Source organism: Rhinolophus hipposideros, assembly GCF_964194185.1.
Source record: "Rhinolophus hipposideros genome assembly, chromosome: 5".
Lineage (NCBI taxonomy): Eukaryota > Metazoa > Chordata > Mammalia > Chiroptera > Rhinolophidae > Rhinolophus > Rhinolophus hipposideros.
In genome coordinates this window covers 36,032,782-36,058,410 of record NC_138051.1, presented here as the reverse complement: position 1 = coordinate 36,058,410, position 25,629 = coordinate 36,032,782, and the positions used below count along the sequence as shown (strand labels likewise).

Here is a 25,629-nt window from a genome sequence, read left to right as displayed (position 1 = left end):
AAGAAATTATTCCCTTGTAAAATCATTCATTTAAAAGTAAAATTTCAAACTTCTGGTTAAGATGTCAGAATAGATAAATGCTGTGCTCACCTCCTCTCACGACCACATCAAAATTACAACTAAGCTATTGAACAACCATCATTGAAAACTACCCAATGTCTAGCTGAACAGAAGTTCTATAACTAAGAATATACAGAAGAAGCCACATGAGAACCCTCCCCCTCCAGAGATGGGGGCAGATACGGAATGGTCTGGCACCACAAAATTGGGAGGGCTATCTTGGCTGCAGAGGCCTCCCTGAGGAGTGAGGGGTCCCAGTCCCACACCAAACTCCCCATCCCAGAGTTCTAGTCCCGGAAAGAGAAGTCCCCTTCATTTTTGGCTGTGAAAACCAGCAGAGATTGTGACTGAGTGAGATAGAAGGCTGCTGGAATCCCAGGTGTTCCTCTTAAAAGGCCCACGTATGAACTTACTGATGGATTCACTTGCTCTAACTTTCAGTGTTGGGGCAGAAGCTCAAAACATACTAGAGATATAGGGGGAGGAACTGAATTGTGTGGCTTCAGGGCGAGGGCTAAGTATCAGCTTTCTCCCAGATAAAAGTGCTGGCAGAAGCCAGTGTTCTTTTGTTGAGCCTTCCCCTCACCCAGCATGAAGACACAGGTGATGGCTATATCTGACTCTCCATCAACCTAGCTAACATAACATTTGCCCCACCCTGGTAATTCCCTAAGACCCTACCTCACCCGACTTGTGGGCTCACCCGAGCTCCTTCTGGTGGCTTTTCCATACAAATGGCCTGTCTTGGTTCATGCTATGGACTTTTTAAATATCTCTCAAAAGTTCACAAACCCCAAACAAAGAGCATCTCACCTCCATGCCCTGTACTTCTTGCTACGCAGCCCTAAAGCTAGCACTAGTGGCAACTGGCCTTGGTTCATAGATTAGGCATCGCCAAGTCCAGCACAAGTGGCAAACATCTACGGATCACTTTGTAGCTCATACCAAGTGGCCTGAGGCAGGGCACATGCCGCGGCTGACCTTAGCCTTCAACAGAGCCCCTCCTAAGAGACCCCCGAAGCAACACACGAGGTGGCTAGCTTTGGACCACACCACAGCACCACCCAACCATCTCCACAAAAGACACACCCAAAGGGCAGACTGGGTAGGCACCAGAATCCCACTAAAGTGAATCCTACTCTGTAGAGTCAGCCCCTGCACAACAGCTCTTCCACTGTAGTCACACCAGTCCTCACAACCAACCACTCTGAGGGTCAATCCCTCCCAGTGATGTACAAACAGAAACCAGGGCTCAACTACAACAGGGCACACACAGCCTACACAAAGGACACAAGTGGAACACCCAGCACAGGTGACCAGAGACTGTGACACTGGGCCCCACAGGACATCTACTACATAAGGCCACTTTCTTAAGACCGTGAGACATAGAAGCTCTGCCTAATACATAGAAACAAACTCAGGGAGGTAACCAAAATGGGGAGACAAAGAAACATGTCCCAAATGAAAGGACAGAACAAATCTCCAAAGAACAAAATGGAGACAAGCTATTGGATGCAGAGTGTAAAACACTGGTTAAAAGGATTCTCAATGATTCCAAGGAGAATTTTAACAAAGAGACAGGAAACATAAAAATGACGATAGAAAACATAAAAAAGAACCAATCAGAAATGAAAAATGCAGTAACTAAAATGAAGAATACATTAGAGGGACCCAACAGTAAATTAGATGAAGCAGAGGATTCAATCAATGATTTGGAAGGTAAAGTAGCAGAAAACACCCAATCAGAACAGCAACAAACAACAAATGAAACAAAACAAAACAAAAAAGATAGTTTAAAGGGCATCTGGGACAACATCAAGCATACCAATATTCATATTATAGGGGTACCAGACGGACAGGAGAGAGAGCAAGGAATTGAAAACCTATTTGAAGAAATAATGAGGGAAAACTTCCCTAACCTGGCAAAGGAAATAGACATACAAGCCCAGGAATCACAGAGTCCCAAACAAGACGAACCCAAACAGGCCCAAACCAAGGCACATCATAATTAAAATGCCAAAAGTTAAAGACAAAGAAAGAATCCTAAAAGCAGCAAGAGAAAAGCAATTAGTTACCTACAAGGGAGTTCCCATGAGACTATCAGCTGATTTCTCAACAGAAACTTTGCAGGCCAGAAGTGATTGTCAGGAAATATTCAAAGTGATGAAAAGCAAGGACCTACAACTAACATTAATCTACCCAGCAAAGCTATCTTTTAGAATTGAAGAACGGAAACAGAGCTTCTAAGAGAAAGAAAAGCTAAAGGAGTTCATCACTACCAGTATTACAAGAAATGGTAAAGGGACTTAAGAAAAAAAATAATAAAATGGCAAAATGGCAATAACTACATACCTATCAACAATTACTTTAAACACAAATGGATTAAATACTCCAGTCAAAAGACATTGGGAGGCTGAACGGATAACAAAGCCCTGACATAAGCTGCCTACACGAGACTCACTTCAGATTGAGACACACACAGACTGAAAGTAAAGTGATGGAAAAAGACATTTCATGAACATGGAAAAAAAAAAAAATCTGGGGTAGCAATACTTATACCAGACAAAATAGACAAAGAAGGACCCAGTAACCCCAGTTCTGAACAATTTATCTGAAGAAACCCAAAACACCACTTCAAAGGGACATGTGCACCCATATGTTCATTGCAGCATTGTGTATGCCAAGATATAGAGGGAGCGTGGGTGTCCACCGATAAATGAATAAAGAGGTGGTATACTCCATATATACAACGTAATATTACTGAGCCATAAAAAGAATGAAATCTTTCCATCTGCAACAACATGGATGGACCTAGAGGGTCCTGTTCTGAGTAGAGTAAGTCAGACAGAGAAAGACAAATGTCATCTGACTTTATATGTAGAATCTAGAGAACAGGATAAATGAACCAACAAAACAGAAACAAGCTCATAGAGAGCATTTTGATTGTTGAAGGAGTGGGGTGTTGGTTAAGGGGATGGTGGAGGGAGGAGATTAAGAGGGATTAAGAGGCACAAATTGGTAGTCGCAAAATAGTCATGGGGATGTAGAGTATAGCATAGGGAATACAGTCAATAGTATTGTAGTAACTATGTATGGTGTCACATGAGTACTGGATTTACTGGGGTGATCACTTCTTAAGTTATATAAATGTCTAACCACTGTGTTACACACCTAGGGCTAATATATTGTATGTCAGCTGTAATTGAAAAAAAAAATCTTTGAAAAAAAATTTCATTTTAACAAAACAACATGCTTCTTCTATGAAGTACATCTGAAACTCATAACAAAAGGCAAAACTTCATTTTGACTAAAAACACGAGCGTCGAGTAAGTAAAATATGGTTCAAATCCTGGTGTCTCTTAAGTGATCTTGGGAATATTTTCTAACCTGCAACAACATGGACGGACTTAAAGGATATTGTGCCGAGTAAAGCCTAAATCTCTTCTTTAGTAAAATGAGGAGGATAATACATTATAGGGTCATTTGCAGATTAAAAGTGATCATTTAAAAACACATAATAAAAATGAAGATTGCTAGACAAAACACCATTTCAACTATGATTCTGCAGTTTAGACTTTTATTATGAATATAATTTTGAGCCATCATTTCAAGGGTCTGAAACTGCAAATCTTAGAGAATTTAATTTTAAAGAAGTCAACTCTAGTTTTCATAGTATTAATACTGATTTTTTTAAGGACCACCGTGTGCATGATACTATATTAATAACAAAGCAGAAACCTTCATTTCAATTTCTCTGATGTAAAAACTATCCTACTCGCTTGTGGGTATTAACTTGATGTGAAGAATACAAAACAAATTTCTGAAAACCTGTAAATAGGCACATGAGATTCTATTTCATAATTTATGGTAAAGGTATAAAAGAGTTAATTCTTGATTTTTCAAACAAATATAACTAATATAGTAATCTGAAAGTTATTCTGGTGTTGAAATACACTATGGTTTTTGAGTATTGTCCTAGTTAATTTTTCATTTAGATTATTAGCTATCTTTGTTTATATTACAAGTGACACTCTAAAACTGACTAGGACACACACAAAAATTAGTAGCAATTGGGTTAAAAATTTCCTACATGTCATTTAAGGTGGTTAACATATATATATAGCTGTAACATATTCCCAAACCAATAAATATAATGTTTTTAGGTAACAGACTATTAAAAAAAATCTGGATACAATCAAAGATGAATAAGTCATTAAGATGAACTATACACGAGCTTTCAGTTAAAAATATACCTTAAAAATTATGATTAAAGGCTTCCATTTCTATTGCTTTCTCTTCTGATAATTATCTCTTGTGATAGTTTGTCATCCTCTAGAAGAGTAAGAAAAAGTCCTTTTATATTTCATGACAGGTTTAATCAGTGAATTAAAACAAATTCTTTGATATCATCTGATATGTCCAATTACATGGGTATGATGTAACAAAAACAGTTACAAACTTATATGTGCATATTTACATTATATACCCCAAACTATCAAGCTAGTCAACTATATCTAAGGAGATACATCATGACATGAGTTAAACAATATTTCATTGCTTATTAGAAAGAATGCAGTCAAGCTTTTAATGGAAATAATATACAAGTGAGGCACTTTTGAGGTCAAGAATAGGAAGCAAATAACACTACATACTGGCAATGTTCACAAAAATCTAAGTCTATCTTTAATACAAAAGCTTTTCAACTAGATTATTTTTGAAAATTTTCAAAACTAGCAACTTACGCAATTTAAGGAGCTTTCAGAAACAATGGCTAACATCAGTGTATCAAAGCATATGAAAGTTTTATAACCACCTGGCTGCTAGGCAAACAGTACCTTTATACCTTAAAGCCCTTTTTTTTTGGTTTATATAAATCACTTCAGCTGTGATTTCTTTTTTATGTTTTTATTTACTGCAAAACATCTTATGGTGCTATTATTATTGTGGTTTATTTATAGACCAATTTTTTTAAGTGCAACAATAATGTAAGTTTCTAGTGCTTTCTCTTACACTGAGAAATGTAATTGTACAGGTGAAGTTAAGAATGAGAATATTTAGTGAAGAATCTGTTTTCCAGGTGACTAAAGTTTTCAGTTTTATGTAGAAAAATGTTACTCAATGTATCTTTGGGCTAAAATTAAAAACCCAATCTTAAACATATTTCAAAATGTAACCACATAGACCAAAAAGAAATTTCAAGAGAAGTATCCTTAAGATTCTTTAAATTGCCCATGTGGAGGAAAGTACATTTCCTGTATTTTGGAGACTTACATGAATATTAAAAAACACCTCAGTGCTGTTCAAGTAAATGGGGGTGGGCAGATGGGATTGGGGGGATAAAAGAAAAAGACTTACCCAAGATATCAGATGGCACTGTAACATGAATTAAAAGTGCATTTGTCTTACTTTGAAAGTTCGTATTAGGCACTGCTGAATAACCAATGAAAATAGGTAGTTTCAAGTTTTCCCCTTCAAATTTTAACCCTGCCCCAGTATCCCAGAGACATACACACACACTCTCTTTAAAGTTGTCTTGATATTAATACAGGTGATGTTTATTTGTTTTTAAAAAAATTCTCCCTGACTAGTAATGGGAGGAAAAATAAGAATACCATTTTGGTAATGGCTTGAGCCAGTTAAAAGAATTGGTTCTAGAAATGCTTCAGCACATTCATTAACTTTGACTGCCAGTTCAAAATATCAATAAATATTTTAAAACAGGTATGTAAGGAAAAAAGTGCTTAAAATCTTCCAGCAACCAACAAGACACATTAGGGATAAGATTCCTTTTACAGTTCCTTTGAGATATTTCTTACTCCTGCTTTCTCCATTTGGAGGTGGCTCCCACATAAATAGCCCTTTACTGGTAACAGTGATGAACCCTGTCAGACCCCAATTGCCACCTCACGTCTCTGGCCTATAAATTATCCAGTAGGTGGTGCTAAAGTTCCACACCTCACGTTTTTTTCAGCTATCAAATGATCCCCCCTACACCTCTTCAAATCATTTAGTTACCAAGTCTGAACACAACAAGCCATCAATCATGCCATCTAGATGATTTCATTTTCCATATTTACTATTATTACTTAAGAAGTTTTGTTTAGCCTTTTGCTTATATTTCCAGGTTAAAAACAAAGAGAAAGGTTCTAGAGGAGCAGCCAATAGGCAGTGCCAAATGTATATGCAGAACGAGAAAATGTCCCTGAACATACCTATACACATGTTAGAACAAGAAATTTAAACTACCTGTTAGTTTTCACATAAAAATTCTAATTTACTCAAGAGAAAATTTCCACATAGAGATTCAGGTAACATTATATCATCAGTTAGTCTTCTGGACCAATTTGGAAACTGGGTGTGTTAACTGTAAAGATCCAAGGTGAAATAAAAACCATTTTATCACCATAGTTTTTAATTAAGAAACTTGTTTAAAATTGTAAAGGAAAAAATGGGGATGGGACGGCAAAATCTTAGCAGCAAAGTGGTTAAACAATTTGAAAATATTAATGCACAAACATTAAAATATTAAAGCATATATGTTGCATATAAAATACAGTACAGAACCAGGAGTTGCACTATACTGATTAGTGCTTAACAGAAGAAATGATTTAATTTGTTCTTCCCAGAAGTATATACACAGTTCATTTCCACAGCATTTTCCTATATAGCCAGCAAGTTATTTTCTTCAGTTATTCACACCTTGCTCGAACCTGAATTATAAACTCCGCAGTTACAAATATGAAAATTCATTCACAAGGAAAACCAATATTCCCATTCCACCAATAAAAAGTAATTTTGAAAGTTAACAGTCTATTCTAGGTAACCAAGTTTAGCTGAAAACTTCAGGGATGAAGATGATCTGGTGTAGCAGCATCCAAATATATAAACAGTTAAAAATAAGACTTAAAACTGCTGCTACAGTGTCACGTTTGGATTTAGTTCATCCAATTGATTTTTAGTACAAAACTAGAAATAACCTCTTCTTCATAACATCTATAGTTATCAATATATTTTCTTCTTTTCAATGTGAAATAATACTTCAAGATGATCTATATACACAACGTTGTCAGTTCAAGCTGTCATATAAATATAAATGCTTTCTTAAAAAAAGTATTTTACAGACAGATAGTGTTATATACATCGTTCAGTTTGATATGGGGCAGAAGAAGACAGCTAACAGAAGCTTAAGGGTGAATGTAAAAAGAATGATACATAAACGACATTTAAAATCCTGCATAGAAAATAAGCTTCAAATGGTAGTGTGATTTTAATGTTTATCACTTCTGAAACTTCAAGCCATTCAAGAAAGGCACACTTCTCAACTTTTCCCTCTAAGGGAATGTTCTTAAAGAACCCCTTACTTGGTTAGAGTTTAAATGTAACACTTAAAAAAAATAATTCGACCCCAAAGTACTTTAAACAATTTGTTTGAACATTTATCCAACTACTTTGTAAATAAAACATCCAGTAATACAATGCTCTGCAAAAGCAATAAATTTAATGTACAAGGTATTTCATTCACAACGTTGGATTAAATACTTTCCTGGGATAGTTTAACACAGTTTAACATAATTTTTCTTTTGGCCAGTTTAAATAAAATAAAATGCAACTGAGAAAAGTTATTGTTGTTATGTGAATAATCAGCACTGGGGATGAAGCTAAAAAATTAGTAACACAGCTGAACAAATTCTGGGTTAGCGGAATGATAAATGGAGATCTCAGGAGGAAACTTTTACACTAACTATCCAGTTACACTTTCTGCTTCGTAAAATATTTGTAAATGCAATATAATTTCTCGAAGGAGGAAACTCTGAAAGAAAACAACTTGCTGGTTGAATACCACAAAAACAATCCCCAAACCTCATTTTTTTTCTATAATGTTTACTCAGTCTTTTTTTATATAAAAATAAGTGTTACGTTCCCATCAGAACATTAGACAATTACATCTGTGCTTTAAAAAAAAGTTGGTCACTCAAGGCTATTAGAATATTTTTAAGGATTTTAGATTACCAGAATGTACAGATATAACTCAATATAAACCAGAGCCAAAGGGAAATGAGGATGAAAATATCAAATCATTCACATGAAAGAAAAATGTTATTATTAACTAGATGAGTAAAATATTCAAAATATAATGGAATGTGACAGTAGATATATGTACATCTACTTTAGAACTAGGAAGGGGAAGAAAAGTTTAATACGTCATAATTCGTACCTTATATTTAGTTAAATATAAACATTTGTTATTTATACATAAAACTGCTTTCAAAAAACAATAAATGATTTAGTTGCACTTGTTTAACTTCTTATAATTTCCAAGTGTTAACTTTTCTTAGACTGAAATCAGCTGTCCCCTAGTGCACTTTCAGTTCATGTCCTAGAATTCAAACCTTTAAACGTCCCATCACCTAATGCATAAATATACAAAAACGCCAAAAATTAATCCCTTTTAGTTGGATCATATTTTATGCTTACTTTTTATAGCCAATAACCAGAAATGGCTTCCTTTCGCAAATACTCTTTACAACCTGTAACAAAACATGCCATGCGCTCAAGGGAAAAGTTAGGCATGGCTAGCATTTGTGAAATGCCAAGAACCGACGAGTTCTGCTTCCTCCACGTGTGGCCCCAATGACACCAGGCAAGGTTTCATATTGCTTGCCAAAGCTTCCACAAATCCAAGTTAGCTAATTCCTGGAAACAAAGATTTTAAACTCATTTTGGCTCTGGACCCTTTCATCCAGCAGCTTTATGTTTCCCCCCACAGCACCCACATGCCTCACCACAACGATGGCACATTCTCAAAGGGACGTAGCAGCACATACATGGTACAATGAAAGACAAAGCTACTAGGGCTAACCATCGTAAGCAGAACTTGTCATCGCTAGTGTCACATGAACAGGGATCAGAAAAATCTCCCTCCGAGTCTGACATACAATGATACAACATGCTCTCTGCACAGAGCATGCAACTAACTTGATATATGCATTTTCGAATAGGGTCTGGAGCATCCTGACATTTCCCCCTGCCATTTTCTTCATGATTAAACCTTTCCTGGCAGTATACGCAGCGAGAACGTTCACCATCTTCTTTTCTTCGTTTTGACTTCTTAAATTTTAATGAGGAAGGTTGTGTCTTGAATACCACAGAGTCTTTGAGTGAACTTAACTTAGTCTCATCCCCACAAGAGTACAGATAGTCTGATTTTTTACTCTCCGGTTTAGAAAACTGAGTATTGGAGTCAGTATCATCTCGCTCCAAGTCATTTTTCCACATGTCAGGATGTCTGTAGTCTGCATAACGACGTATTAAGATATCTCGAGGGTTTATTCTGACAATCTCATCCTCATCTTGAAAGCTGACATGTCGAATGGATTTTAAAGGGACCTAAGAAAGAAAGAGATGAAAACTGCAGTAAGATAAGGACTGTGAATGCTAATTTGATGTGTCGACTTGGCTGGGTCACTGGGCCCAGATATCTGGTTAAACACTACTCTGTATGTTTCAGTAAAGATGTTTCTTGGATGAGGTTAACATTTAACTTGGTGGATGATGAAGAGTGGAGCAGATTATCCCTCCATAATATAGGTAGACCTCATCCAATCAGGTGAAGGCCTTAATAGAGTAAAGACTGATTGCAACTCTTCCCTGGGTCTCAAGCCTGACAGCTTACCCTGCAGATTTTGAATATGTATCTCCACTACCACATGAGTCAGTTCCCTAAAATAAATCTGTGCATGCGTGCGTGCACGCGCACACACACATACCTCTTATAGGTTCTGTTTCTCTGGAGAACCCTGGCTCATGCAGATTTTGGTATCGAGAAGTGGGCTGCTGTAACAAATACCTAAAAACGTGGAAAAGGCTTTGGAACTGGGTAATAGGTAGAAGCTGAAAGAGTTTTGAGGTGCATGTTATAAAAAGCCTAGATAGTCTTGAAGAGACTGTGGGTAGTAATATGGACGTTAAAGATGCTTCTAGGTGAGATCCCAAATGGAAATGAGAAACGTATTACTGGACAGTGGAGGAAAGGTGATTGTTGTTATAAAGTGGCAAAGAATGTGGATGAATTGTATTCTAGTGTTTTGTGGAAGGTAGAACTTGTGAGTAAACATGTTCTGGAGAACACCAAAGGTGTGGCTAGACAATCACAGGGGTTACAGGTGTGATCATGGATCCTATTCACCATCTCAGCTGAAACGCTGCCAGGTTGCATCTAAGAGGACAGAGTTGAGAGGAAATAAAGCAAGGCTGTTGAACTTATAGGATTTATTGGACTGGAAAATAGAGCTTGCTGGCTGAGAATATGCATTATCCTTTAAGAAAAGGGAAGAAGTGGGAAAGTTGTGGCTGTTTCCTCAGTTCAACAGGGTAGGGCCACTTCCTCAGTTTCAGTGGGCCACAAAGTATAGGACCAAGGGTTTATAAGCATGTATGTAGCAAATTTATACACTAATTTTTTTTTCTAGCTACAATTCAACTAAATGAAGTATTAGAAGGACTAGAACATTTCACTTATATGTTCATTAGTTATATCCCATATCAGAAGACAACCTAAGATTACTTACCCTATTTTGGGACTTTAGGCTTCCACATTCCTTGGATATTTGCCACTGTACATATTCTATACTTCTGCCCTGAATGTCCAGGCTTGGATGACTGAACGTTATCTAAAATACAAACAATTTCAACTTAAATGACAAAAGAATGCAATTCTTATGTTTAATAAAACTATATACAGTGTATATTCCAAAATTTCATAACCTATTAGAAGTGAAATTTTTCAAAATGGATTTAATAAAGCATTATTTGAGTCATCCTATTTATTACTTAAACTTAGGTCTTTCCTTATACATTTAAACTTTAATTTAAAAAGTAATACAGACTTCTGGTTTTGGTTCTGCATGTAAGGAGTTTGGAAGTTGCCACTGTGTCCTAACAAGTAAAAAGCTGAACAGAAAAAAAAAAAAAAATCAACTCTTTTTGGGTCCGTAAGAAAGAGAAGGACACAGGGCAAACCACTGCCTATGAGATCGGAGACAGGAGAATACAGGGAGTAACGGCTTAACAAAGCATATTCATGGGTGGTAACTGCAATGGAAAAGAGTGCTGGATTAAGAAAAGCTAAATTGTAATTGATGAATTTCTGGAGGCTCAGTGTGGACAACTTTGAGAGTTAAAAATTCTAGGGTGACCCAGTCATAGTGAGTCACCCAACTTTTGTGAGTTTATCTGCAGGAGCTCAACCAGGTTCCCAGCATAAATATAAAAAAAATCCCCACATGCTTCCAGCAGGGGGAGAGAAAAGGAATCATTTTGAAATTAAGAGAGAACTCGGTTCTTAACAAAGGTCTGCCCTCAGGAGAAACTACGTAACCAGAGCCTGACCTGCTGGGGTATTATCAGAACCTATTTGACCTAGGGAAAGAGAAATACCAACTTCAGTCAACTGTGATCACCCAACCCCTCTAAGCAGACAAGAAAAAACTGACAAATACTTGAGAAGTTCACAGTCCAGAAGCATGGCTCAGACTAAAAGACAGACCTAATCATAGGACTGTAAGAATGCTTCCTCTTCCCACACACTTGACCACTACATTACTAAGTCCTATTTACAGAATTTCCTTTTACTCAGTACATCATGTTGGGTTATAAAAAAAATTACATAGCATACCAAGAGGCAAAAAACGAAATCTAAAGTGACAAAACAAGCATCAGAACCAGACAAGACAGGGATGCTGGAATTAGCAGACCAGGAATTTAAAACATAATTAATATGCTAAGGGATCTAATGGATAAAATAGCATGCAAGAACAAATGAGCAATCCAAGCAGAGAGATAGAAATCCTAATAAAGAACCAAAATGAAAAGCTAAAGATCAAAAACACGAAGAAAAAGGAAAAGCAGAGTCATGGGTGGTAATTGCCATGGAAAAGCGTGCTGGATTAAGAAAAGCTGAATTGTAATTGATGAATTTCTGGAGGCTCAATGTGGACTGGATAAGTGTTGATCAGCTTAGTAGATAGATTGGACATGGGTGAGGAAAGAAACGCTGTGCTTGATGATGTATCCATAAATATCTCCAAAACTGAAAGCAAAGAGAACAGAGACCAAAAGATATAAACAAAATATTTAAGAACTGTGAGACAACTACAAGAGGTGTAACATATATGAAATAGAAATACCAGAAGAGAAAGAAACATAAGAAATATTCGAAATAATACCAGAGAATTTATGCAAATTAATGTGAGACACCAAACCACAGATCCAAGAAGCTTAGAGAAGACTAAGCAAGATAAATGTCCAAAAAGGTGCACCTAAGCATATTTTCAAACTATAAAAAAAAACAAAGATAAAGAAAAAATCCTGAAAGAAGCCAGAGAAAAAATACCTTACTTATAAAGGAGCAAAGACGAAAATTACATGACTTCTCCTAAGTAACCATGCAAGGAAGGCCAGTGGAATGAAACATTTATAAAGTGCTGAGTGAAAAAGCCCACCAACCTAGAATTCTGTACCCTGGGAAATTATCCTTCAGGCAAACAAAAATTAAGGAAACGTGTTGCCAGTAGACCTACCGTAAAAGAAATGTTAAAAGAAGTTCTTTAAAGAAAAGAAAAATATAGGCCAGAAACTTGGATCTATGTAAGAATGGAAGAGAATCAAAGAAGGAATAAGTGAAAATAAATGAAACCTTTTACTTTTCTTATTCTTAATCTAACAGAGAAGTTTGTTCAAAAAAACAACAGTTTGGGTGGCCGGTTAGCTGAGTTGGTGAGGTGCTCTTAACAACAAGGTTGCCGGTTCGATCCCCACATGGGTCACTGTGAGCTGTGCCCTCCACAACTAGATTGAAAACAACTACTTGACTGGGAGCTGATGGGTTCTGGAAAAACACACTTTAAATAAATAAATAAATTAATTAATTAATATATAAAAATTAAAATTAAAAACAGCAACAATTTATTTGATAACATATAATTATGTATGTATGTACGCTTATATACAAAGCGAAACAAATGACAGCAATGATACAAGGAATGAGAGGGAGAAATTAGGAATATTTTGTTAGTATAAGGTACTTGTACTACCTGTAAAGTGGTTTAGTGTTATTTGAAAATGGACTTGAATTAATTATAAATGTATATTTTAAACTGCAGAGCAACCACAAAAAAATTTTTAAAGAAGGTCTGATATACTAAAAAGGAGAAAAATGGGATCATATAAAATGTGCAATAAATCCACAAATGATGGAAAAAGTGGAATACAGAAATAGAAGCAAAGAACAAGGGCAACAAGCAGAAAACTGTAACAAATATGAAAGATTAATCCAACTATAGCAATAATCACTTTAATTGATGATGGTGTAAATACACCAATTAGACAGATTGTGAGAGTTAAAAATAAAATAAGACCCAATTATATATTGTCTATAAAAAACACACTGCAAATATAAAGGCACATATATAGTAAAAGTAAATGGATGGAGAATAACATACCATCCTTATATTAATCAAAAGAAAGCAGGAGTAGCTGTATTAATTTCAGACAGAGTAAACTTCAAAGCGAGGAAAGTTATCAGTGACAAAGGACATTACATAGTGATAAAGGGGTCAATTCTCCAAGAAGACACGAAAATCCTTAGCATATATGTGCTTAACAAAAGAGTGTCAAGTTACATGAGACAACAACTGATAGAACTGCAAAAAAAATAAATGCACCCACCATTATAGCTGGAAACTTCAATACTCCTCTATCAGAAATAGACAGATTCAACAGGCAGAAAATCATTAAGGACACAGCTGAGCTCAATAACACCACTAATCAAGTGGATATAATTGACATCTACAGACTACTCCATCCAGCCCAGTAGAATACACATTCTTCACAAGCTCACATGGAACATTAACAAAGACAGACCACATTCTAGGCTATTACACTGACATTAAGAAAATTTTTTTAAAAAGACAGAAATCATACAATGTTTGCTCTCAGACCACAAAGGAATTAAATTAGAAATCAGTAACAGAAAGATAATTGGAAAATCCCAAAATACCTGTGGACTAAACACACTTCTAAATAACACACTAGTCAAAAAGAAATCTCAAGAGAAATCAAAAGTTATTTTAAAGTAAAGAGAAAAACACAACTTATCAAACTTGGTCGGATATAGTGAAATAAATGCTTATGAGAAATTGATAGCACTGAAAGCATATTTAGAAAAGAACATCTGAAATCAGTAATCTGTGTTTCTACCTTAGCAAAGTAGAAAAACATTAAATCCAAAACAAGAAGAACTAGAGTAGAAATCAATACAGATTAATGAAACCAAATACCAGTTCTTTGAAAAGATCAACAAAATTAACACGCCTCTAAGTCAGGCTAAGAAAAAAGAGAGGGCACAAATTACTAACAGCAGAAATTAAAGAGGCAACATCACTACAGATACCATGGAAATTAAAAGGATAATAAAAGAATACTGTGAATAACTCTAAGCTCACAAATTCGATAGCCTAGGTCAAATGGATCAATTCCTTGAAAGGCACGATCTGCCAAAACTCAATAAACAATATGAATAGGCCTACATCTGTTGAATAAGTTGAACCAATAACCTTTGAAAATAGAAAGCAGCAGATCCAGATGGGTTCGCTGGTGAATTCTACCAAACATTTAAGGCATAAATTATACCAGTTTTCTATAATCTTGCAGAAGATACAAACAGAGGATATACTTCCTAATTAATTCATTCTATGAGGCCAACATTACCCTAATATTAAAACCAGACAAAAAGATTACAAGAAAAATTAAAAAAAAAACCTTACAGACCAGTACCTTAAACATTGATGAAAAAAATCCTCAACAAAATATTAGAAAGTTGAATCCAAAACTGCATAAAATCAATTGTATGCCATGACTACATAGGATGTATTCCAGCTGGTTGGTTCAATATTAAAAAAATCAATAAATGTAATCCATCAAGAGAGTAAAAAAAATCACACGATCTTATCAACAGATGGAGAAAAAGCATTTGACCAAATCCAATACCCATTCATGACAAAAACTCTCAGGAAACCAGGGGTAGCAGAGAACCTCCTCAACTTATAAAGAATATCTACAAAAAAACTTACAACTAACATAATTAATGGTGAGAAACTTGAAGCTTTCCCACTAAGATCAAGTGCAAGGCAAGGATGTCCCGTCTCATCACTCCTTTCCATATCGTAGTGGAATTTCTAGCTAATGAAATAACACAGGATAGGAAAACAAAAGGTACATAGTTTGAGAGAAAAAAATAAAACTGTCTTTATTCACAGATAACATGATCATCTATGTAGAAAATCCAAAAGAATCAACAAAATATCTCCTGAAACTGACAAGGCATTATAGCAAGGTTGCAGGATAGTAAAAACCAATCACTTTCCTATATACCACCAATGAACAGGAATAATTTGATATTAAAAACAATACCATTTACATTAGCATCCGCCAAAATAAAATACTTAGTATCAACCTAACAAAATATGTGCAAGATACATGAGAAAAGCCATAAAACTCTGATGAACAACAAAAAAATGCACACATGTTCCCATGTTCATATGCCAGAAAACTCAGTAGAGTCAAGATGTCAGTTCTTCCCAAAATGGTCTATAGATTCAACACACTCCCAGAAGAGATGATCTTGGTCATGTGATGACTCTTCAGATACATCAACTTCATGATGACACATGAAAGAAATAATTGATAAACTCGACTTCATTAAAAGTAAAAACTTTTGTTCTACAAAATACAATGTCATGAGAATGAGAAGACAAACCACAGACTGGGAGAAAATATTTGTAAAAGATGTCTGATAAAGGACTGTTATCCAAAATATACAAAGATATCTAAAAAAAATTAACACTAAGAAAACAACCAATCTGGTTAAAAAAATGGGCCAAAGACCTTAACAGACACTTCACCAAGGAAGACAGTCAGATGGCAAATAAGCACGTGAAAAGATGTCCTACACCATAAGTTATCAGGGAAAAGAAAATTAAAATAACAATGAGATACCACTAGTCAGTCCTCACTTAACACTGTTGATAGGTACTTGAAACTGTAGCAAAATGACATTAAAAAAACCAATTTTACAATAGGCTAATTGATATAAACAATACTTAAGTTCTTATACAACTCATCCAGGTTACAATGAAATGATGCTGAACAAAAGGATGCTATTGGAGGACCTGTTGTATTGTTACAGAATGGCCATTATCCAGAACACTGACAGCACCTAGTGCTGGTGAGGATGTAGAGCAACAAAACCTCATTCATTGCTGGTGAGAATGCAAAACGGTACAGCCACTTTGGGAGACAATTTGGCAGTTTCTTATGAAATTAAACAAACTCGTTTGATTTGATCCAGAAGGTGCACTGCTTGATATTTACCCAAAGGATTTAAAAACTTATGCCCACACAAAAACCTGTACACAAATGTTTACAGCAACTTTATTCGTAAGTGACAAAACTTGGAAGCAACCAAGAGGTCTTCCAGTGGGTGAATGAATACACTGTGCTACATCCAGACAATGGGTTATTAGTCAGTGTTTAAAAGACACAGAAGAAACTTACATACTATTAAGTGAAAGAAACGAATCTGAAAGGGCTACATACTGTATTATTCCAACTACATGACCTACTGGTAAAGGCAAAACTATGGAGATGGTCAAAAAAATCAGTGGTTATCAGGGTTTGTATGAATGTGTGTGTGTGTGTGTGGAGGGGAGAAGACGAATAGGCAGAGCATAGAGATTTTTTTGGGTAGTGAAAAGACTCTATAAGATGCTATAATGATGGATAGGTGTCATTACATTTTTGTCTAAACCCATAGAACACACAGCACCAAGAGCAAACTGTAAGGTACACTATGACTTTGGGTGCAGGTAATTGTAACAAATGTGCCACTCTGGTAGTATCTTCCAATTTTGGGCTATGTATTAATTTACACACACATGTGTGCATGCATGTATGTGGATCTTTAACATTTTTAAATATTAATAGGACCTTTTGTACCGCGCCTTCCCTTTTTTACGCTTAATCATACAACATGGACATCTTTTGATGTTTATCCGTATAGCTCTACCTTATTCTTTTAATGCAGCTTTATATTCCATTGAATGGATGACTTTTAATTTAACTAGTCTGATTAACATACACGTTGGCTTTCCCCAGTTTTTTCATGTTATAAACAATATTGCAACACATATTGTGATACAATTACCTTTAACATACATGTGCAAGCACATCTGTAGCACAAATTCCTAAGAATAGAATTGGTGAATTTAAAAGTTTGTGTACCTCAATTCAAAAATTTAAATGGATATATCCAAGTTGAACCACATACTTAGTAGTGTCGTAAATGGAGGAGAAAGTTTAATAAAACTAGTTAGAGATGGAAGAGGTTATCTCATTCACAGACTTGTTTGTTATAGTATTGACATTTTACTTTCATTAGCACTCTAATCACATAGCAGGAACTTAAGAGTAACAACAGCATTCCACTTTTAATTTTGCTACAGAACTAAAGGTCTGATGTGCAATGAAGTAATATTTCTGGATTATAGAATTTAATTTTTCTAGCCTGTCTTTACTATCTATTCTTCTATGCCGTTACCTATACCTATGGAAAATTGTGAGCTAATACCTCCCACTCAGTTTTCTTTTTAGTTTCAATATGCAACAACATATTTGATTTCCTAATAAATGCACAGTACTCGTCTCTATGGGAGGCACAGTGAAGCAGAAAAATGGCTCTGACCCTCACAGGGAGGACGATAAAGCATAGTTATGTAACTACATGCAAAGGTATGTAACTATCATTTAAGGTTTCCGGAATAGGTAAGTTATACAACTATGTGTATACTCATAGATAGTTATATAACTATGCTTTATCATCCTACCTGCAAATGTATATAACTGTAACTTAAGGTGGGACATGTAAGAATTCAGAAATTATTGGAGGAAGAAATCACTATGAAACGTTCTGGGAAGACTTCATGAAGGAAAAGGAACTTAAACACACAATAAAGTAAGCACATGCTTAGATTTAAAAAGAGATGCAAGAGCAAATAAAAAAAGAGATGCAAGAAAAGGAATTAGAAAAAGAATTTTCTGGCTTTTTCCTGATGGATATATTTCTTTTTCTTTTTCTTTTTTTTTGAATGGTGTCTTGTAAATTGTAAAACGTATTTTTTATCAACTTTAGCAAGGTACAATTTATACACAACAAAATTCATGGATTTTTTTTATATAAAATGATAGTTGGCATTCATTATTGTTCAGCTTCAGGTGTACAGTACATTGACCAAGCATCTACATCTTCCCTGAGGTAGTCTCCCAAATGGGATCTGTGTCCATCAGATATCCTACAAAATCTTTACAACATTATTGATTACGTTTCCCAAATTATTTTTCAAAAACCCTGAGGCCATTTTGTGGTTACCGACTGTTTTCTAATCCCCTAACCTTTCCCCTTATCCCCACCCCCCCGCCCATCCAACAACCCTCAGTTTTTCCTCTTTGTCCCCAAAACTGGGATTTATTTCTTATTATGAATACAATGACTACAAGTTACACGTTAAATATACATTCCTGAGATTTATTTGGAAAATATCCACTTTTTACTCCAATTTCACACTCAGAAAAAAGTGAACCACCACCAAAACACATACATACTTTGAAACTACCTAAGTAAATAGAGTCCATAAATATTAATCCTCTCACACAATTTTTATGTGAGAAGACAAAGGACAATACTGACTTTTTATACTTCTTAAACACAGATATTGTAAGATACACCTCATTTCACTACTGCTTTTTAATACCTTGGGAATGTGATGCTATTGCTATACGTCTTTAGAAGAATTTATCAGCTGAAAAAGCCATTAAAGATGCTTCTTCAAAGTTGGTCACAAATGAAATTTTAAAAGAATTTAATTTACAGTGGTACTAACAACAAAATGGTACCAAAAAAAATCTTATAAAAGATATATATCTTTTATGAAGATAATGCAAAGCTTTACTGAGAGATACAGAAACGCTAAACAGAGATACAGCATATTCACGAATAAGAAGGCTAAATTCCTCTCCAGACTAATATACAGATTCAGTACAATTCAAATACAAATTGCAAATGGATTGTTCACCAAACTTGATAAGCTGATTCTAAATTTTTTTTGAAGAGGAAACAGCCAAAAAAATAATTTTAAAATATCTAACAGGAAAAAGAAGGTAGAGGCACTTACTCTACAGATATTAAGACTTCTTGTAGAGCTAAATTAATACTATAGTAAAGAAGAAAATCTGATACTGGTATGGGGACAAACAGACCAGCAGATCTGATTAGAGAAACCAGAAACAGATCTCAACAAATTTGGAAACTTGATATATGATAGATACAGCACTCCGTATTAGTGGTGGAAAGGTTCGAATAAATGGTGCTGAGACAATTAATTATATATATGGTAGAAATAAAATTGGATCCCTATCACAGAAGAGAAGTTAGTTCAAACTGAGTTATAATCAAAACTAAAACTTTAGAACAAAATAGGGAGAAAATCTTTGAACCGAGGATAGGGAGGAATTTGTAAAAACAACCAGCAAAAGAATGATAAAGTCAAATGCACTAAAATTTAGAATTTATGTTCACACTATAAAGAGTGAAAAAGAGCACCAAACTAGGAGATACCGGCCACAAATAAAACTTAAAAAGGAGAAGTAACACTGAAAATTGTATTACTCAGTAGCAAGGTTATTATATAAGAACAAGTTGTCAAAATTAGTTTGTAAAGGAACAACCGCAGCTATTTCTGTAATCTTTAAAATGCTCAACATATTATCTCTTGTACTCATGGAACACGAGTCCGATAGACTAATTTGTCCCACAGATTTTTGTAGCACATCACCTTCAAAAACTTATTCCTATATACCTTAAAGAAACTCTTGTACGTGAATAGCTGGAGACAAGGAAGTTTGTACTAGCAGTATGCCTAAAAACAGCAAAAATATGGGAATAACTGAAACATCCACTGGCAGAAGAAAAATAAGTGCTAGAACTATCAAGAAAAAAAAGCACAGGAACACTAAGCAAACAAAATCCAAGGTAATGTTAACCTTGAAGACAAGTGGATAGGAATGGGGGCATAGGAATTCTTTTTTGTAAGTTGTCTGGTAGTTTCTCAGGTGTTCATTACATATGTTAAATGTCATAAATCTTTGATCATAAGCTCAATGATAAACATGGTCTTATCTCCCATTTCCAACGACCTCTAGGTACTTGAAAATAAGCGAAATTGAGTAAAAGCGTCACAATGGCTTGTAGGCCTATTGGACTTAACTAAAACCTGAATGAGAACATTTAGCAGTTTGAAAGAATGAACCTATCCATTGAAAAGAGTCAAATAGCTCATGCAAGCACAGAAAATGAGTCAAAGACAAACACTGGCAATGCCTATTTAAGCATTACTAGGGAAAAAAGCTAAGCCAGCGTTAGGTGGCAATTCTCCATGGGTCTCATTTCTGCAGATCTAATGAGCAGAGGCACAGTCTGCTTTTGTTTCAGACAGTCTTTTCAAAAACGTGTTTAGTGAAGCCCTTGGAAGATATAGTGGTTTCCCTTTGAAGTTAGTTTGTTTAGTATCAAGTATAACAAAAACAGACTCCCTCCATGGCAAAAGGCAGTCAGGCTTACTGGCCATTATGAAAGACTTGGGTTCCCTAAGCTCAGGGGTTCCAATGCCGTGATGCAAACCCACTGTGTGCAATGTGCACCTCAGCACATCCCCACAGGACAAGGGGAACCGACACAGACGTGAAGTTCATGCTCCTTTATGGGGCTGTGTGTAATGAAGTCTTTTGTCTCTGATTTAGACTGTCTTCTGGCAGCATCCATACAATTGGCAAGTTAACTTGTTAGCTTACAAATAGAGTAAGATCTTAGACCCTTCATATTTCTTGACAGTGAGGAAGTAGGCTAGTCCTTTTGGCAAGGTTGTTCCTCTCTTGCAGAGAATGGTCTATCAAACTATTCCTGGCGAATGCAATCAAACATTCAAAGCACTTAATTACTCTGTTGAGCATATACACACGAAACTAGCTTCTGGCAATGATCTAGTATCTCATGAAGATCTGTTTTTTTTGCAGACAATGTACTAAACAAGCTGTTACTAGTACTACAGTCCACATGATGGCTTAAGTTTTACATTCTGATTTTTACACATCATTTTTTAAAACTTGATTAGTTTAGTCTCTGAAATATGACTCCAGAATTAATATCATGACAAAATAAGGTTTCTGATCTGTAAGTTGAGGGCCAGATTTTGTACTGTGGAAAAATTCACTCTTGAGAGCTCTTTTGGATGACATCCAAATGGACAATTGGTACACAACACTAACAGTACTGTGCTAAGAGCAAGTGTACATTATTCCTGTTAAGAAACTTCTGCAATATTTATTAAATGTATAGCGAATGTCTCTTGTAGATTTAAAAGAGAAAAATATATTCCATTCTAATTTCTAATAAATTGAGTTCACTTATTTCAACAGCAAATGTGTAAACATCTAGTTATGCAAAGTCATACAACATAAGCCTTGTTTCTCTATGTCACATTAATCTTGGAGATAAGGAAAACTATCAGTAGTAAAAAAGCTGGAATTCAGATCCAAATTGGTTGGCTGGCTGGCTCTAGAAGCCATGTTCAAAATCCCCATACTAAGAGCTATCTGCCAAACTTGGGTCACTTCCCTCTCTACAATTATCTAGCACTAGTCTGTACTTTTCTACATGGTGACTACTTCAAGCTCTGCATCTCCACCATCACTGACATTTTGGGAGATTGTTCCCTCCCATCAATCAAAAAACCAGCTGTAAGTTTATAGTTCCCGCAGCCAAAGAAGGTGGGCCAAATAAATTCCCGGGGTCTAGATAACGAATATTAGTCTATTGTAAGTTTCCGTTACATTCACCAGTTTTTTTTCCTCCCTGCTCAACTAAATGAATCAGGACGTATGTATGTATGTATCTCCACTCTCTTGTTCACTGGGATAAGTTTTTCTGCCCATCACTCAAGATGTCAGAACATACACATTTTGTATTTAAAAGTGTTAAAGTGGGTACCTCCAGACTTAACTGACTTATTTCCTAAGATGTCTGAAAGTTTATGAGCAAATATGACTCCAGATATATTGATGTCCCAAAATTCCTAAAGAGGATATGCAGATTACTTTCTTCTTTTATTCTTGCTAGTATTTGGCTCAAAGTAAAACTGGTTTACAACTAGTTTTTTCCTTCTGGTACCAATATTTTAATATGATTTTTCTTGCTTTTCTTATAAAATTTCATTATAAACTTACCAAAAAATGCATAAACTATAGATAATTGTTATCCCCAAATGAGGCAGTTTATCATAGTGGTTGTTGTGAGGATTAAAATAAGTTATATAAGTGCTATAGACAGTATCCAGCACGTAGTAAGTAGGCACTAGTTATGACAAAGATTAACAAACTATAATTGTTACATTTAATGAAATATAAAGCTGCCTATTTACCATAAAATAGAAACATTTTAAACTGAGCTAGAATAAAAAGAGAAGGAAGAGGAGGAAACTTACCTACCATTTCTAAATAACATTAGAATTCCAATAAGTCAACAATTACTAAGCTACTGAATTTATTCATGTACTTAATGATTCTATGCATGAATTTCTTCACTGATAAAGACTAAAGATAGTGGCGCTGCTCAAATGAAATATTGGACTCAAAAGCATTTACTGAGGCACCAAAGGACTACAAAATTTAATTCTTAATTTTAACAGTCTTCCTGATTCCCTAAGACAATTATAGAGCTGGAATCAATTAGTAAACATAAAAACATATACAACATTTTAACAGCTCTTCTGAACAGGAGAGTCATATCCCCAAAGTAAAAGTAGGTTGATTTCGCAGAAACTTGAATGTTGCTTTCAGTAATATTTTTATTTTCTGTGGCAGTTAATGCAAAACACCAGGCAGGGATACTAACAGGTTTCATTACGCCACTTCACATACCATTTCCTCTCTAACATATTGGAGGGAAATAATGTTAAGAATAGCAGTATGAATTGTAGTTCTAAGGTACTGGTGGAACAGAGACACTCGTTTTTGACAAACAACAAATTAAGACAATCAAACACTATGAAAGAAACAAGAGTCTAGTCTTTTGAGAGAAAAAAAAAATCCCCCTAAGCAACGGATGACAAAACAAATGTGTTTCAAAAATGGCCAACATGAAAGTGAAAGGGGCTACAAAATCTGATGTGAGTAGGAAAAGTAAATCTTCGCTTAATAATTTAAAACTATTTGATCACAAGAAATACTTAGGACAATCATCAAAAAAATTTAGGTAACAGAATCCATGTTGCTACTGTGACCCTTGCTGAGACCAATTTCCTTTGAGTGACCCACAGTTTCTGGAAAGTTAAAAATTATAATCTTTAATTACTCTGGCCATGGAACGCCCTCTTTCTTCCTCACTGGGACTATAAACAACATTAAAGCTTGCTACTATTTCACCTATGTCTTAGTGAGTCTGTAAGATCTAGTAAGATCATAAATAAGGCAAATGCTTATCGATTGCTTGATTCACAGAAAAGAAAATTAGCAAGCTTATAGTGCTATCTCTGGAATAAGACTATTATTTGGCTCAAAGTAAAACTGGTTTACAATTACTTTTTTCTTTCTGGTACCAATATTTTAGTTTAGTTTTTTTTTGCATGTCTTATAAAGTTTCCTCATAAAAAAGACAAAAAAATGTATAAACTTTTGTCCTTAAACTAAATCAACACATCGACCGTGACCCTTGTACCCCACCGCTTCCCCCACCAAACACACAAGCTCACGATCATATCTATGTGCTGGCAAGCATGTGCACACACGACCCCCTCTGAGAGTGAGGCAACTACTGGGTCCTAATTTGAGGCAAAGGCTGTAATGATCAAGTTTACTGCTCTGACCTCCTGCTGGCTTCCTTGAGCTCTTTACTTGAGGAAAACTCATCATGTCATCCTTTTCAAGAAACCCTAAAAATTTAAGAGGTCAAATTCCATACCAGTTAGACTCTATGGCTTGTTTCACATAAATAAACAATAACAACAAAATGTATTAACTATTTGCTCTGTCCTACCTATTTTACATTAAAAACAAGCAGCAGCAATCACAAAATTAAAAGCAGTATCTTAGGCTGTACATATTTCTTCAACTTTTATATTTTCAGACTATTTCAAATCACCATGATGTTTAGAAAACTTAGTATTTTCTTTCCATTGTTCTTAGCTTAAATGTATCATTTATCCCTCTTACCACTTTACTTTTTAAGAATTTTGTTCTCTAAAGGCTTGGTTTATTATTTTCCTTTTTATGCCACTTTTCTTTAAATTTTTAGACTTTTAATTTCCTAATCCACACAAGTTTGGGAATTTTGCCTTTATACTCCATCAACTCTTCCTTAAGAAGTAGTTATCATACTTTTACCCTCAATTTCTCAGTTTCTGGTTCACATTTAGTTTAAAATTCTAATTTTAATTGCTTTTTAACTATTGCTTTTATTTATGTTTTTCATGACTTTTTACATTTTGTATCTGACTTAATGCCAGTTGCCAGGTCAAGTCATCTCGTTTATAGCCACTAAATTTCCATGACAATTTACTAAATATGACATACAGCATTCAGCATATAAGCAGCTGTATGTTCTAAAATGTCTGTGGTCTCTAACATGCAACTGTTGGATATTAGGCAGATCACTTACTCTGTGCTCTCTGACAAGAGCGGGAAGTGGTAGCGGTGCTGTACTGGTGGCGACAGAGGTAAGTCTTCCCCGGTCTTCTCCATTCAGATGATGGCATTATCATCTACTCAACTGCTTGGACCTCCAACTCAGACGTCATCCTTGACCCCTCTCTTTTCTGCATATTTATTCCATATCCCATCTATTACCAAGTGTTTTTTTGGGCTCTTCCTCCAGAATTTTCCCCACATCCAACCATTTCTCAGTTCTATCTAGTCCAAATCATCAATATCATCTACCCGGACAAAAATAGCCTTCTAAATTGGTCTTAATTCCACTCATGACCATACTCTATCTGTCCATTCCTCACATAGTGGCCATGTTTTAAAAATGCAAATTAGACTTGTATTAGAGATTAAAAACCGCCCAATACTTCACATTAATACCAGAACAAAATGCCAAGTCCTCTCAACAGCCTACACTAGCCAAACACTATCAAGCTCTCTAAATGTAATTTGTAGTACGACTATTGCCACCTTAATTCACTGAACTACAGCCACATAAGCCTTTCTGTTTCTCTAAAATACCAACCTGCAGCTTGGAATGTTTCCCACCTAGATTTTCATATGACTGTTTTGTTTTGAAACATCATGCATCTCCATATAAACACCTCTTCAGGAGCTTTCCTCAATCATCTCATATATCTGCAGAAGTCCCTCTCTGTACTTCTGCTATTCTATTTCCCATTGTTGGTTCATAGCACTTATTACTAT

At 35.3% G+C, this 25,629-nt stretch overlaps 1 protein-coding gene across 2 annotated transcripts in view; it reads right to left on the bottom strand.

Annotated features, from left to right (window-relative positions):
- Positions 1 to 5,588: 5,588 nt before the first annotated feature.
- The window catches only part of SPRED1 (sprouty related EVH1 domain containing 1), a gene marked incomplete at its 5' end in the record, with an annotated part of 112,792 nt that continues 92,751 nt past the window's right edge, over positions 5,589 to 25,629 (bottom strand). For both annotated transcript variants that reach the window (XM_081050027.1, XM_081050026.1), the window contains 2 exons: positions 5,589 to 9,447; positions 10,629 to 10,730. In XM_081050027.1, coding sequence (XP_080906153.1) covers positions 8,797 to 9,447; positions 10,629 to 10,730 — 753 coding nt within the window. In that variant the 3' untranslated portion in view covers positions 5,589 to 8,796. The remainder of the gene's footprint in view (positions 9,448 to 10,628; positions 10,731 to 25,629) is intronic.